Source organism: Micropterus dolomieu, linkage group LG21, assembly GCF_021292245.1.
Source record: "Micropterus dolomieu isolate WLL.071019.BEF.003 ecotype Adirondacks linkage group LG21, ASM2129224v1, whole genome shotgun sequence".
NCBI lineage: Eukaryota > Metazoa > Chordata > Actinopteri > Centrarchiformes > Centrarchidae > Micropterus > Micropterus dolomieu.
This window is the reverse complement of record NC_060170.1, coordinates 16,786,872-16,803,501: the sequence shown is the minus strand read 5'-3', so window position 1 is coordinate 16,803,501 and position 16,630 is coordinate 16,786,872. Positions and strand designations below refer to the sequence as shown.

The 16,630-nt window shown below is 39.9% G+C and overlaps 1 protein-coding gene across 3 annotated transcripts; it reads left to right on the top strand.

The window, feature by feature from the left end:
- The first annotated feature begins 249 nt into the window (after positions 1–249).
- Positions 250–16,291, top strand: spef2 (sperm flagellar 2). 3 transcript variants are annotated; one of them, XM_046035787.1, is made up of 39 exons: positions 250–366; positions 451–488; positions 869–971; positions 1,122–1,374; positions 1,616–1,786; positions 2,035–2,178; positions 2,574–2,650; positions 2,823–3,036; positions 3,335–3,523; positions 4,246–4,433; positions 5,194–5,365; positions 5,645–5,867; positions 5,991–6,064; positions 6,269–6,344; positions 6,505–6,545; positions 6,740–6,843; positions 7,061–7,308; positions 7,469–7,541; positions 7,639–7,793; positions 8,049–8,231; positions 8,998–9,131; positions 9,458–9,585; positions 10,181–10,319; positions 10,421–10,552; positions 10,763–10,908; positions 11,029–11,088; positions 11,238–11,364; positions 11,448–11,577; positions 11,688–11,807; positions 12,065–12,203; positions 12,632–12,704; positions 12,940–13,096; positions 13,200–13,306; positions 13,592–13,774; positions 14,052–14,144; positions 14,530–14,700; positions 14,904–15,113; positions 15,684–15,806; positions 16,042–16,291. In XM_046035787.1, exons 1-39 carry the CDS (start codon positions 299–301, stop codon positions 16,105–16,107), a joined length of 5,232 nt encoding a protein of 1,743 aa, XP_045891743.1. In that variant the 5' UTR covers positions 250–298; the 3' UTR covers positions 16,108–16,291. The 3 variants fall into 3 exon arrangements, with proteins under 3 accessions (XP_045891743.1, XP_045891742.1, XP_045891744.1); XM_046035786.1 differs by having other exon boundaries at positions 8,025–8,231; XM_046035788.1 differs by having other exon boundaries at positions 322–488; positions 8,025–8,231.
- Positions 16,292–16,630: the final 339 nt, after the last annotated feature.

Genomic DNA, 16,630 nt, shown 5'->3' with positions numbered 1-16,630 from the left:
TTGCCAATTGCTATAATATGTGTGCTCAACATCATTGGCAAGTTAGTAATAAATATTGTCCAATGAATATAACTTATTATTTCCTTTCGTTCCCTAATTATTGAAGAGAGGCTGCAGTCAAGTGTAGCTTAAAATACTATCTTCCCTGCGGACCTTCTTAAGTGTGAACGTGTACAGGTAGTGGATCAGTTTGTAGTCATTGCATCCTTGTTTTCTTTTGGGGACAGTCAGAAATGAACTGAACTGATCCAGGGCCAGCTCGGCCCGCCCGCTCCCGTGAGTGGCCTCCTGAGCCACGATGGGCAACCCAGTTGACATGTCACCATGGCAGCAGTGCACCGCTGGGATTTCCTCCGCTGTGTTCAGGTGATATTAGCGAGCTAAAGAGTCATATGTTGTACTATACTCTGTTGAACGTTAAATAAAGGAGATGTCGGATATACTGTGTAGGTGGCTGAATGAGGAGCTCCGGCTGTCAAAGACTGTTGGTAAGTGTGACTAAAGTTACAGCCTAACGTTATCTAGCTATGTTACCTGCTAGCTTAGTTAAAGCTAACGCTAACTCGGTGGTTTCGTTAATCTTAACTGTGACTTCTTTGACACACTGTTAACGATGTAAGAGCTATTTTTTAAGCTAAATATAAAAGACGATAAACAAACAATTATCAACATATCAGCACAAGCAAGGGAGATTGATTGATAGGGTTTGGGATATAATATGTAACGTTATTTTAAACAAAAAAATGGACCAAGAATATTTTTAGAAGAAAACAACACATAACGTTACTTAAGGTTACCTACCACATTTTTAAATTTTAAACAAGACATGTTGAAAAGTCCTTAAATGATAGCATGTTCATCTCCCCAGAGCCAAAGACCTTTGCCAAGAATTTCTCCAATGGTTATCTAATTGGGGAGGTTCTGCATAAATATCAGTTGCAGAACGACTTCAGTATGTTTATGAAGAAAGAGTAAGTTGGCCTCTCTCTCTTTTTCTAGCTTTCTATCCATGCTACTTGGCGTGTTGTTGCTGGGAAAATACCGTGGCTGACTGCTGTTTAATTATCCTGCTCATTTAAAGTGTTCATAATTATTCAAGTTATTTGCACCTTTTCTCATAGCACGTCCATCTCCAAACTGAATAATTTTACCCGCCTTGAGCCTACTCTCCACTTACTGGGGATCTCCTTCGACATAAACACAGCCCAGGAACTGATGCAGGAGAAGCAAGGTGTTGCTACACGCCTCCTCTACCAACTCTATGTGTCACTTGAAAATAAGAAGAAAGCAGAAATCAGCGGGACAGTGATGGAAATCATGCAGCCTGCAGCCGTTGCTGGCCTGCACAAAAAAGAGCATGAGATCTACTCTGATGTAAGAGTGGCTGTATAGATGTATGTGCAGTATGTGCATGTTGTTAGAGCGTAATTTCTTTTGCAACAGCATGTTGCGTCATATAGAAACATACTGAGATAGGTAGTCTTGCTGTGTACCAATATTGAAAAAGTGCATGTTGAAGGATGGCAACTGACTCTTTTTTATGTTTGAAGTTCACATTATTTCTTTAATGTAACATCAATATCTACATAAACAAGCTTACTCTCTTTTCATGTAGCGACTGCATCAGGTGGTGAAACGCGATGCAGAGCTGAAGCTGCAGAAAATCTCTCAGCACTATGAGGAACAATACCAGCAATGGAACGAGTGCTGTGTGGTAACCCATCCCATCCAGCAAAGGAGACAACTCAAAGTCCAGGATGAGAAAAGAATGAAGAATATTGAGAAGGTGATGCAGACAAAATACAATATTGTAACACTTTCCTCCTGTATTCATTTAACATACGATCTAAATTTATGATCAGACTTCAAGGCAGTCTACATTTTACATCTGTATCAACTTGACATTTTACATTTTTTTCTCAGTCTTACATGCCACAAAGTTACAGCTCTTTGCAATATTTTGGTGTTGACATTACAATAATACTGCTTGATGCTGGAATAAAGGAAACTCATTCTACTGAATTTGTTTTGCAGCTGCAGGTGCGTCGTCAGAAGCATAATGACATCATGACTTATAATCAGGCCGCTATTGTCCAGGTTCCCAAGCCACCGCCCTATACTTCACAGATCAACCTTAAGAGGAGACAACAGCAGCAACGCAGAACACAACAAGCACAGGTGTGATCAAGATCAGATTAAATAATGATGTGATACAAATAACACAAATAAGAACTATGCCAAAGAACTTTGTGTGTGGTCTTAAGTTCACCAGATGTTCCAAGGTCTTTTCAAAACCAATAGCTTGCTATTGCTTAAAAGCATGTCATTGTTTACAGAGGAGAGATTGTTTCTAATTTATTTTCTCTGCCAAGGTTTTCCAGATTTACTAAGAATTTTAACTGATGACCCTCTGTCTACTCCCTTTTAGGCAATTGTAATGCCACAAATTTGACAACAATTTATAGAATTTCTCACAATACGTTCATGTACATGTCCAAATTGAGAACAAAGGAGTGACATGAGTTTGGTTCTTTCCGATATTATTACAATTTCTGTCCATTATGTCCAAGCAGTTGGTGCAGATGCAAATAGCCCAGTTTGAGACAAACAGGAAGCAACTGATAACTTATGGTTTCGCTTCCCCTTCAAGGTGAGAGAAAAGGAAACTAAATTAATATTGTATTTATGCAGTATTATGTTATTTAAATATTTGTATTAATATTATTATTATATATAGTATTTGTTTTATAGCAACCTGAGATATCCACCATCATACATTAGAACAATGACTTCCTAAGTGATTTGAACTTTTTCAATTCTAGTGGTCAGCCCTACCTTGGAGATTGTCCCCTTGGTGGCAGCCGCCAGGATTCTGAGGTCCCTGGAAGTGGAACTAAGCTGATATTACAATCCAATAGCAAGTATATACATGATATCCGACAGAGGCTGGAGGAGAATGCTGCAGCTCGTGAGCAGAGAGAGAAAAGAAGAGACAGATTCCTGGTGGAGCAGCTCAAGGCCCATGAAGCTCAAGAGGTGAAACGTCTCCTCTCCTCTCATTGAGAAATGTTACTAGAGATAAATGCCCACTCAGTAGACTTGAGAATTCATTCAGCACAGTCTGTTTCTCCTCCTGTAGAATCTTTCTCAAGTCTTTCATAACTGGTCACCCATTCATTTGTTTTTATTGACCATATGTAATGTAATATAATATAGAACATTTATTTTAAATATATCTACACATCATATTCTCTTCACCCAGTCTGTTATTTGACATGTGTCATTTTAACCACAAATCAATCTACTGATCAGCAACCTCTCCCTCACGCTGCAGGAGACACGGCGAGAGGAGCAGCTGGTGAAGCGTCTGACGCGTCAGACTCAGCAGGAGCAGCGTTTAACAGCTCAGCTCCTCCAGATACGTAAGCAGAAGGAGGTGATCCGGGAGAACCGCCTGTTCAGAGATCAGCAGTGCCAGCAACGGAGAGAGAGGGACTTCCAGGAAGCTCTGGAGAGGGAGGCGGTGAGATAGGATGAAAAGGGAAGAAGAATAATCCTCTCTATTGTCACTTTGTATTAGGCTATATCAGTAATAGTATAAGTAGTGTGTTAGGGAGAGACAGGAAAGGGTTGATTTTGGTATTATGAAGAGAGAGAGAGACGTCAGAGGGACAGATAAACGGTAAAGTAAGACTGTATGAATCATGACATAAACAACTATACGGGATGTCCTACTAGTGATCACACTTGTGGTCATTACTGTCATGACTGATTTAGTTGAAAAGAAGGCACAGATACTTAGATAAATGCCTCGTAAAAGATGATGGCCATGATCCAGCATGGTTGCAGTGTAGGGTGGTCATGGCGCAGGGGCGTTACATTAACTTAAATTGTCAGCCAATCGTGGAGCAGATTGTTTAGCGATTAAGACTCATATTCTGCGGTTATTTGCCATTTACTCTAAAAAGTGAAAAAGTGATGTTATTAGGTGATTTAGGGAGAAAGTTGCACGATTATATGTACATGCGTATGAAGGCTTTAATGGTGAATTATTGATGCTGGATCTATTGTGTCTGTTAGTTTGTACCTCTTTAAGGCTACGCACTGAGTATATGTTTTGCACAATAAATACTCTCTGTAACATATTTCATCTTCCTTATTTACTAACAACTGTGGTGATTAGCAGGAACATTTATGTGATGCCTTCTCCGCTCATTCCATCTTTCTGACCGTGGCCTGATATAGGCTTTGGCTCAGCAGGCTAAGTTGGAAGGCGCCGAAGAGATCAGAAAGGAGCTTGAATTCTGCAACAGGATTGCTGCTGAGCGAGCTCAGAGAAGATACAAGAAGCACTTTACAAGCTGCAAGGACATTTTGGAGCAAATTGTAGACTTGGCCACCAAGGTTGGAGAATATCGACTGCTCACTGGGAAGTACGTAACACAATTGCTTTTAATGATGCAGTAGAAACATGCATACACACACGAAAACCTCCAAGCTCAAACAGTTATTGAATATGTAGAAATTCCAAAATGTGTAATAAAAATTAAGATTGGTTTCTCGCTTCCATCACTCCATTGTTTTTCTTTCTTTCCACAGTAAAACATTAAAAAGGTATTTTAAAAAAGCACCATCAATATGAAACCTGACTGAAGACAGACATCTTTAATGTAATGTTGTATAAAAACTTAGTAAGTTACATGCGAGTCAGAAACCTGTGAAAAAATTACAAATTTGGAAACTTTTTTTTTTTTTTTTTTTTTTACAGCTGACCAATGGTCAAATAAAATCAGTAGACGTCAACATCCTGTCTACTTCTTCTCATGATCTAATACATCATTTCCATAGATATGCACTGCACACAACCCCGCTCAGTATTCACTTTGTATGTGTATGTATCCTGCTACCCTAGGTTTTATATATCCACTACTTCAGCTCTTCTACTTATGGTTAGATTAACCATTTCTTGAAATACATTTTCAGGCTCAATCAAAAAACTATTTTATTTGCACTACATTTGGAGGGCATTGAAAAGTACTGTACAGCCCAGTTAGTTACCTGGTATACAGTGAGTGAAGTAGTTCAAACAGGTAAAACCATTTTCATGTCCAGGTTTCATTTTAACCACTACTCCACTTATGAAGTCTAGCTTAGCTTTGCCTCCTGTCATTTTTTTTCTGCTGTCATGTCCAGTCTGATTCCAGAGAAGCCGATGAGAGAGTGGAAGGAATTGCTGTTCAGTGGTCTACCTCTTTATGAGCCGATAAAGGCCCAGCAGCCAGGGTTTGAGTTCTCTACCCCACTAGACCCTGTAGAGCTTAAGAAGCAGGAGATACTCAAAAACCAGGACTATGATGAATACACTGTGAGTTTGAATCATGAGTGCAGTGTGTTTTTAAATCGTGCTTGTACGTGTGTGTTTTCCCGCACACTTGCATGTAGCTTATTCATGATGACTGAATAATTTGGTCGATTGAACCCACATTTTCAAACGAATGTTGATTTCACAAATAGTGAAGTAGGGAAAGTCAACCAAGCTACATTCTTCTGCAATAAAAACATTTGAACTGTCGCTGAACTGAAGCCGCAAACTGTCTGTATGCTGAAGATCCTCTTTGTCTTAGCCATTTGTTGTGTTTGTCAGAACATGGTTGGTGAGTGGGCATGGCCAGAGGAAGCAGGGGAAACCAAATTACCCCCGACCAACAACAACATTCTTGGACATGTTGTCCTGCGACTGAGAAACATTGTTCATCCACCCATCGTGGAACCCTCCTCACCTTCATTTCCTCACTTTACCCTCAAGGCCTGTGTCCTGGGCAAGTTTTGCTCTGGCAAGACCACCTGCCTGGCCAAGATTGCTGAAGGTACATGACATGCAGTCCGAACACAGATGCAAGCATACACTGAAATTATACATTAAATATGGATGTGGGATAAGATTTTATGGCTTATTTTTTGCTGAGTATGTGTGTTGTTTTCTGCTTTAGCCCATGGCATCTATGTCTTATCAGCCGACAAGCTGATTCAGGAGGCACTGAATGCTTACCAGATTGGAGAGGAGGTTGGTCTGATACAGTATGACAGTTTTGTAACTTCACTAGTATCCCTTTTTATTTACTCTTGTCACATAATTTTGCTTTTCCTAAGTTTCTTTTAGGACCATAAAATGGCAATAGTCTCTCCTGCCTGTGCCGGACATGAATAAACCTGTAAATGGCCTTAAAATGATCTTAAACATTTCACCTTTTTTTGGATGAAATTTAAGGTTAAAGAGCAGCAGGAAGAAAGAGACAGCGAGCAACTGCTCACATCCCCCACATCCCCCACATCACTGAAACCTGGTGGGTTACTGAAGCTAGCATTATACTCTTCTATTCTAGTTTATACTTTACATTACAGTGTGTTTATTTGCTTCTAATACAAATACACTGCACATTAAATATTTCACACAGTTGATTGTTATTTGTGATACGCGTCTCTCCTAATTTAACTATTTTTCAGATCTTGACACACAAGAGGAAAGTAGAAACACTAACATAAGAGTAAGTGTTCCATTTGCGGTCTTCTGACTCTATTTTGTATTTACTTATTCAATTTAACTCTATTAAATTTATACTAATAACCAGCCTGATTAAAATGTGCTTTCCTTATCGAATAAATTATGAATTTTAGGAGACTAATAATTTGAAATATTAGGTCATAAACATATTGTTTTTCTGCTGTGTCCCTTATCCAGCTGTCTACTCGGGCCATGCAGGGAGAAGCTGCAGAAAAAGAGCTAAGGAAAGGTAGCATCCTCCCTAATGAGCTCTTAGTGGACATTATAGTAGAGGCCATCAGGTGAGCACATAACCTGTATTGCTATAAATACAGTATATAGGATTAAGTTATTTGTATTATCTCAATTTTGTTAGATTAGATTAGATATGCAATTCATTTTAATATTTCTTAGAAATCTCAAAGATATAATCTTTTATATACAGTGTGGGAAAAATAAACAAACAGCAACCTCACAAGCACTCTCTAGACAGTGAAATACTTGTTGTGTCCTTACTAGGCAGGTTCCAGCTCAGTCAGGTTGGATCCTGGATGGCTTTCCAGTGGACATCACCCAGGCCCACCTGCTAGAGAAAGCCCTGGGTGGGTCTGTAGAGGTAGAGTATGACATTGAAAGCAGCAGGATGAACCTTGCAGTGGATCCTAATCCACCTAGCCCACCACCCCCCCCAGCTCCTGTACTGGACCTGGCTCTGCTGCTGGATATCCCTGATGAGTGTGTGGTCAGACGTGCATTCAGTCAGATGGGTACGTTAGACTGGTGGATGTTTAATGCTATGTATATGTGTTCATCCAAACATTATCTGTTAGATGGTGTGTGTATCTAAATATACACACACACAAGTAACATGTTAAATGTAAATTGTATGTTCATGTGTTTATGTAATTCTCTTGCTCCCTGGTGCAGATGCAGATACTACTGCTGCTAAAACCTCCCATCCCACAGACAAGAACTTGTACCTGGCGCAGATTCCACACAGGTAAAAAGAAAAGAAAAGTCACATGCTACACTAAAATTAATACATTACTGCTACTGTACTGGGTGTCTAATATCTTACATCCTTTCCCCCCCTAAAGGATTACAGCTTTTCAGGACACCTGGCCAAAACTAGAGAAATGGTTTAGTGAAAAGCAAAACATTTTGATTCGTGTTGATGCAGATGTAGAAGAAGAGGAGCTCTGCAAGAGGGTGGAGTCTGTCCTGCAGGAACTTGTGATGCAAACACAGGAAGGTAACTGGTTGTCATTATTTTAGTGTTTTCACCATCTGACTCACGAATCAATTTTCATAATTTTTCCATATGATTAGGTAAAAAAATAAGGATAAAATAAGTTTTTTCATTTTTATCAGACACTGATGATGAGATTCTGTCTGTTTCTACAGTATATGATGTATAGTAGACAATATGTCTTCCATATTTACTCACAATATTCAGATATATTTCCTCATCTGATTCCCTCAGCTCTTGCCACTCCTCCTGTTGCAGATGTAGTGTTGGACAGTGGGAAAGCTCCAGATTCCTCCTCTTCAGACACACCTGCAACGGTAGACCAAGCTCCAGCCCTCACAGATGAAGCCCCTGTCCCCACACACTCCTATTCCAGCCTTAATGAGGACAAGGCCCAAAGTGTGACGTCACTTTCCAAATCCAACACCCATTCCCCCAGAGGTGATTTCATTTGATTTTGCATGCATGTTGTGGTTCTTTGTGTGGTTCATCAACGGTGATAAATTATCCAAAAGTCCCGCGAGGTGCGGACAACTCGGCACAGCACCAGTGAAGCTGGGGCTCCTCTCTTCACCAAGTCCTCTTCCGGCACTACACACATACACGCTATGCCTACACATGCACACTGACGACCCAGGGTTAGGGTTACAAATTTGGATTTATTTACGCACTTTAAAAACACTAATTTTATTCTTTTTACATGTTTATTTACAGCATTAAACGTTGAAATGTATATATGTATATATGTGTAATAGCCTGTATATTAACTTATTGGGAGAAAACTGGTAGTTCTATGTAAAATCAGACGTTGAGCACCCCATTTCGCTAAAAAGGCATGAACCTTTTTTTGCTGCGAAGCTTCGACTGTGAGATTGACAGTCGGCCACCGTAGCTTCTCCTACGCGCTTGGAAAGGGAGGGCTGAGCAGTGACACGCAAGAGGAAAGCAGAAAGCAGTAGAGAGCAGTTGGTTGCAATCCACAACCCTCACCACTAGTTGCCACTAAAACTTACACAGGGAACCTTTAAGGTAATTTAAATATCTAAATTGCCTTCCCATTATCAGTTGCTGATTGGCATAATTAGATTAATAAAGGTTTATATAGTATTATGATTACTATCCATTAACGATTAACATTCAATAAATATGGTTAATTTTACTTTCTAATAGTGATAATGTATGTACTTTTTTCCTCGCTAATCAACAGAACACTCTAGGAAGGTGTCAGCTTCCTCCGTGAACAATGAGGACTCTCACGAAAACCTCAAGAACCCACCACATTCTGCCTCTCCCTACCCAGGTTCCCCCAGCTGGGTCTATGTGGATGAACCCCTTCCTCCAGTAGGATACAACTTCTATTTATGTTTGTTTTGCTTATCAGAGTTCGAAGTGCATTCCTAATCTCTTTCTTCCCTGAAAAATCTGGTTTTGTCAGTGACATATGACAGCCTGGGGTTGCCTCAAGGTGGCCCTCCAATGGAATTTAGCCTGTGGTTTAACTACCTGTATTGCCTTTTAGGGTCAGCTATATGAAAATGCATGTCATGTGATATCTTTGTGAAATCTGTTACACTACACTACAGTATGTCTTGTTTTATTTTATAGTCATCTATCCCCCCATGTCACCTGCTTTGTTCATCTCTTCCCCTCCTCATTGCTATCTCTAGGAGATCCCAGAGTACCTCTACCCGCATTGGGACACAGTGACTGAGTCTTATGTGAACAACATAAAGACAGTGATGCAGCAGCTGCGCTCACAACGCAACTTTATTAACCATCACCTATTCAACATCAGGTATTCTGCCAGGCCTTTGACATGAACATGAAACACTACATTTGGTGCACTAATTACAGATAGGCACATAACTAAGCATTAGCATAATGGAGACCTTTATGCACCTGTCTATTCTTCATTTTTACATTTGATCTCTATAGCATTAGATGCATACTTGAATACTTGGACATGTCTGTACATGCATCTGTATATCTGATGTAGTAACACATATATGCACTGTAAACCTAACAGTGTATGTAGCCACACACTTTGCACGCCCCAAGAGCCACTAATATCTTGTTTGCTACAATCAATTGATCCTTTTTATTCTTAAATAGAAGGTTTTGTCATTTACGTATATAGCCGCAGGTGCATTATGGAAGTTGAACAACTGATTATTTCTAATTAGCTTCTAAATAAAGTATCAGTTACTGGTTTTCGTGGTTATTCTTATTTTTGGTTACAAGTGGATGTGACCCAAATGTTCATACCATATGGTCCATTGTCAGAAATATTTTACAATGAAGGAGAAAATGTATGTTAATAGAACATTTAAAAAATTAGTTCTGATAAATGTATTACTATGTAAGTATTACCTGGTTCCCTGTATGTGTAGAGAGGAGTACAAGCATTACCTGGTGCGTCCTGACTTGAAGCAGGAGTTAGTGTCTCAGTGGCAGAAGGACTTCAACAGCATACCTGATGATATGAGAGAAGACGAGGATACCAAAGCAGAGCTACATCTGAGACTAGATGTGAGAAGAGTAAAACAATACAAATATTCTTAAACTGATCACAGAAATAGTGTAAAAACCGAGAATACAGAATATATAGAGATATTCTGATGTGTGTACAGGAACTCCGTGAAAGTTTGTGGGACATCAGCGACAAGCGTAAGGAGGAGGATGAGCAAGAGAGGGCTGCTCTCATGGGCTGGTTGGAGGACCATATTGCCATCCTCATCAACAACCACTCTATACTCATCCAGGTAACTTTTCTGTTTCTTTGTAAGCATTTGGCTGAAATAATTATAAACTCATGTTATAGATTATTTACCTTATTCTGTGTGTTTTGTACATGTTGCCTTCTTTTCCGCCCTCTTTGTGTTTATGGTGTAAAGGCAGCTACTTCTTCTATGTAACTCGCCAGTGTTTGTTTTTTGGCAAAACCATAATATGGGATTGCTTGTGTTGTATAGGTGGAGTTGGAACGGTTCCATGACACACTCTGTATTCTCAGGGTCTACTATTTGAGCATGTACAGACCGGTGCCACCTGAGCTACCCTCCAACTTTGTCTGTATCCCCCTACTGGACCCCTCAGAAATTAAGGATAAGGACGAGAGGCAAGAAACATGCTATTAATAGCCTTAACGTAACCATGTTAATACACGATAATTATAAAAATTGTATACAGTTTATGGATAACAAGTGCAGAAAGTGAAAGATGAATTTTGTTCCATCAGTGCTGAACCAGCCGGTAGTCAGGTGGATGATGGAGAAGACAAGAGGAAAACTCGTAAATCGTAAGGAAGAAGTCTTTCCTTTATGTTTTTCATTCTGTTTAAAAGCTGAAATGGATGTTGTCATTTCCTCACAATTCAAATAAGCCCAGCACAAACATATACGCACATTAACAATTTCCACCTCTTTTCCTGTATTCCCCTCTCCACAGACATACTGACTCAGGAAGGGTCTCCAAGACGACAGACCAGGGTCAGACAGAAGCTGCAAAGGTCATGTCACCCCAGGAGAAACTGATCTCTGACTACGAGGAGGCACTCACAGCCATCAGCAAATTGGTAATGCTCTGTGTGTTAGAAGTTGCATGAGCATATTACGAAGGTATAATACTTTTGTTTTTAAGTGTGTTTTACATGTGTAGGTGTCAGCAGAAGCTCACCAGGGGGAGACAAAAGAGCATAAGGAGAAACTACAAGATAAGGACAAGGCAAAGGCCTCTGCAAGTGCAAACAAAAAGGAAAAAGGGAAGCAGTCATCAAAAAAACAGAAAGGCATGTCTTTTGTAGAACATTCAGAAAAGCTATTGAGAGGTGCCCTCTAGGATGTACTGTATGTTTCAGTATGTTTTCTACATCCCCCCCCCTCCATCTTGTTCCTCCAGGTCCACCATCCCCACCTCCGGCACCCAGCCCTCCACTGGCTGATAATCCTCAAGAATCTCATCATCAAGAAGTCAAAAACAAAATACATAAAGAATTTGCAGCCGCACTGAATCACGAGGGTATGCACACACACACACACACACACATTCAGAGATTGAGTATTTTCTTTATTCCACAGTATATTTAATTGTCATATTAACATAATGTCAATTTTTGATTTCAAACTGTGTAATATAAAGGATATATAAATGCAGGTGGGTTTGTTAATGTGTACATACAGTACATACATTCATGTGATGTGTGTGTACATGGTCAATGTGCTTATCTAGTTCTGTTCCTTTGTTTGTCTTCCTGCATGCATGTGTGTGTTTTCCAGAAAATGCAGCAAAGGTGCGTATTGCGCTGGTGAAAGGTCACGGTCTGGTGACACTGCAGTCCCTGCAAAGCAGAGCTGAACAGACCTTTAGCAGCATGAAGAAGTGGTTAGAAACACACTATCTTGCAGAAATGAAGAGGTATGGTACAGGATGAGTATGGGTTCATGTATGTTGTGGACCACATGTGCATATAGAGAGACATGACAATGAACGAAACAGCAATAGCATAACACTGTATTGCTGTCCCTGTTTCATTAGTGTTGTTGTGGATGCTTTATGTGTGCATGTATATAAGCCCCCAGTATTGAATTGTTGGACTAGTGTGTTACTGTTTTTATTTATGTATTTGACAAAAAAGTCACAGAACATGAAAGATATCCAAACTGGAACTATTACTTGAGAATATCATACATAATGCTTGTAATAATTTGTAGGTTTTAGTCTCCACTGAGAATGAGCCATTTGTAAAATATTTAAGCCTGGTCAGGGAGCGTTTTTGATGTTATTAATTACACACACAGAAGACATGGATGACATTTTACCTGTGTCTGTCTCCTTTTCTCAAGTATTGACCAACTATCAGAGGTGGTTCGTCACCACATAGAGGCTGGTGCTAAGTTGCAGAATCAGCTGTTATTGGTATGTAATGACTTCATAATTGTATTGATTTATCTATTGATTAATTACCTATTAATTATTGAATTACATACCCCAGGTAGTTATGGTGTTTACTAGTGACAGGGTAGCTCTTTCATCCTTTCTGTAGTTACAGGGTAACTGTAGGCTGGAGTCTGAATTGTTGATTTGACAGTGGGCCATAGTCTCCTTCACCTCACTCTTCCCATTTTAAGATTCTCCATATTCTCTTCTCCAGGAATGTACTGACTTCTTCCTGAATGGCGACTGCCACATGGTGGCTAGCCCGGCTCCTCCTCCCCGTCCACCACCACTGGAGAAACCCACAGGGTCCACCCCGACTATCACTCAGCTCGAGACACTCCACCAACAGCTATGTACTGTTGCTCCATCAGGTGCATACAGGGGAGACGAGTTGTGATATGATTGGATCTGTTTAAAATTCAGTTATCCATCCATCCATCCATCCATCCTTTCCCTTCCCTTTTTGACTTTCAGGCCTCATGTCCAGTTTTGAGTTCTCCAGTTTGCTCAGGAATATCACCTCTCTTAACACAGGCAGAAAAACCTTGCCTGATCCCTGGATCGACAAGAATGAAACACAGGTAATATTGTCCCAGAGACTCAAAACACAAAATGGGGTAATCATTTATTTTCTCTTTTCCTCATAGCACCAAATAATACAACAAGGTATTGTTAGGTAGACAGTTTATGAACAATTTGAGCCAACTGACGAAAAGATTCAAAACCAAATAACCACATAATCAAATAGCACTCTCAGGAAGCAAAGCAAGTCACAAAACATTCCTGCACTATGCTGTCCAGTTACTTGTGTAGTCTGAATAACCAAGTAAAAGATGCTGCATTGTCCTTTTCTCTCCGGTCCCCAGTTGATGGAGATTGAATCTCTGCTAACGGACGAGTATGAACTGATAGACTGGCGTCGGTTTCTGCTCAGTGCTGCCCTCCCTTGGCCATTTCCCTCCTTAACACAGCTGCTGGTCGTGCTACAACGTTTCAAGGCGGCAGATACCGGCTACACAGGCTATATAAATGAGGAACAGTACCTACAAGTTAGTCTCTTCACACACTAACGTCCATCTACTCTGGATCAACCTGTAGCCATAAGTTATTTCTCCACTCACAGCCTCCCCCTGGCCCATTTTTGCTTATGTGGCATTACTATACACTGAGACTCTTTTTCTACAAGCAGGTCTGAGTTCAAGTCAATATGACAATACACTAGGCATATATTGGATGCTTTTTATACAGTAGTATAAAGAGAAAACTGTAGCTCCTGAACATTAAAAGAAATGTTTAAGTTGTTCATCTTGCTTCCTTTTACACCAGACAGAGTTGTGGTTTTCCAGTGAGACTGTCCCGCCCGTCCCTGAGGACCCCTCTGAGCCTCTACCTTATGACCGTCTGACTAACCTACGCAAGGTAAACTACCCGCAGTGTTTGACAGCTTAATTCCATGTCAAGGTAAACTTTTATCAATCCTGAAATGGGAAATTCAACCGTCATGCCACACAAACAACATAAAAAGAATTAAGTAATGAAAGTACGTAAAGGTAGAATAGAGCATTACCCAACTTTTTAAACCATTGCTATAAGGACTTTTCAGCTATTTTCATTGTTATCTTATTGTAAAAATAAATAAATCTGAAACACATACTTATAGAGGATACAGTCATCTCAATCAAAACTATCAGAGATCAAACAAAGAGATCAAACCTTATGTTAATTGTGCGTCCAAATGAACTACACTGCAAGTAATAAATAAAATAAATTAACAGTTGCGTTTGCCTCTGTTCTTCCTTCTTAGTTCTTTTTCCAGTTGTTTGCGGACTACTCTTTCTCTCCCCCTCAACTGGACTATGTGTCCATGCTGCAGTACTTTGCAGCTGACCCCAACCCCAGACAGGGCTTCATCAGAGCACTTACTGTAGTTGTGGGACAACATCTCAAGCACTCCTCACCGGGCCATCTTGTCGAGGTGAGTAAATTAATATACAAAGAAAAGTGAATAAAATTTTCACTTGCAATTCATCTTCTGTCTTAAGATGGCCCAGAATTATGATAGACACTTTTTAACAGCATGTTTCAGGTTTTTCTAGTGGTTGGTCATTTGTTTTTGTGAGTGGTAAGTTTTCTCTTCGGTACAAACTATTGTACATCAAAAGGACAATGTGTGTGCAGTCTATGCCCAGTATAGAAGAGGCTACAGACCTCAGCTCCTCAGAAGGAAAGTACAAGGAAGAAGAGACTCTGTATGCATCAAGCGGTTCAGAGGGGGAGCAGAAAGTGTCCATAGCTGCTCTCCTTGCTGTCATCTGTCACAAAGTCACCAAGATGAAAGACGACATACCCCTTCCTCCAGGCTGCCTGAGTCCGGAGGAGCACACTGAGGTAAAGCCCTATGAAAGTTCAAACTGGGCTTTTAAGGGAAAACGAATGATTGAATTAATGAAGCAAAAACAATAGTGACGACATGTTGTAAAAGATGTAAGCTCTAATTTTCAATATAGCAGAATGTGTTTTCACTCATTTTACTATCAAAGTGCATATACAGGCATAGTCTACTTTATTTAAGAGTAAAAATGTAACTTATATGGATGACTCTATAAGTTTGAATGAGATTCATGATTAATAGTTGCCTACCTGACTTGTATTACAGGTAGGCATTTTGCCAGGGTCCGCTACAACCACAAGGATTTTTTTAATGCCACCATAATTGGGACATTTAGAAGAAAGTCCACCCCTTAATTTACTTAATTTAAAATAAATTAAGCTTTTAAACCATTTTTGTTTAAAAAAATAAATAAATCAGGCCAAACCGCTGAAAAAATCCCCAGTATACTAAAGCTGTCAATAGTTTGAATTTACAGATTCTGTGTTTCTAAGCAGAATTTTTAACCACATTATTCAAATGAAATGTTCCCCTCATTAGTAATACTGTTTACCTCTGCTGGCCTCTAGCACTTGGTGCATGTATTCAGAGAGCTGGGCTACAACCCCGAGGACTGTGTCCCCTTCTCTGTTCTCTCTGAGCATCCTTTCATCCGCGGCCTGATGGACACCTCAGCACAATACCACCTTGTCGTAAGTCTCTAAGTAGATTCATAACTTGTTATCCAAAATAGCACACTGCTCTGCTGCTGAAACATTATGTGCATTGATTTTCTCATTGCTTATTTTTGAAGCTGACAAACCTACATGAGGAGTCACCCTCATCTTCATCTCTCTCTCCTTCCTCACTCTTTTTATGCTTTCTTTCTTGTGCTTTACCTTTATATCTCTGTCCCTCTCTGTTTCTGTCTCTGTCTTTGTCTCTCAGAACATTCATAGACTGCTACTGGCCCATCAGGATGAAGGAGAGGCTAACAGCTTGACAGTCTCCTAAAGAATAAGACCTCTGCAGTACAAATACATATTGCTGTTTGCAAAATAAATACCTTGTTCACTTAGGAAATGCAGAAGATGTTGCTTTGGCCAATTTTGAAGTATTATCATTACTTTCACATTTGAAATGTTTGGTAAAATGTATTGCTTACTTCAGTATTGAATAAACAGATTTGCAACCATAACTTGTTTCAGTAGGGTTCAGTAAGGTTGGAATGACAACAATAACCTCAACGATGGCAGGTTTGACCCATCTTACATTTTTCTCTGAAACACTCAAGCAGTTTTTCTGACTGACTTGTTTTTCTAATGACCTCCCTGGCACAGAAAAGCATTGGTTGTCCAGGATAACCTACATGTCAAGCCTGACTTGCCAGCAACTGCCTGCCAGGACACCCACAACTCTATCACAGGTAGCAGTGACGTGTTATTGTAGCTATGATTATTTCACAGTCAATGCTGCTTGTCTACCAATCAACTTCATGTGCGTGTGTATAGTAAAGACTTTTTTTATTTTTTTTAAT

Excerpts from the sequence above, each read along its gene's own strand:
- spef2 (XM_046035786.1), top strand. The coding sequence starts at position 299 with ATGGGCAACCCAGTTGACATGTCACCATGGCAGCAGTGCACCGCTGGG. Across the intron at positions 2,179-2,573 it reads GCAGAACACAACAAGCACAG|TTGGTGCAGATGCAAATAGC; the intron begins GTGTGATCAAGA and ends ATGTCCAAGCAG. Across the intron at positions 6,844-7,060 it reads ATTATAGTAGAGGCCATCAG|GCAGGTTCCAGCTCAGTCAG; the intron begins GTGAGCACATAA and ends TGTCCTTACTAG.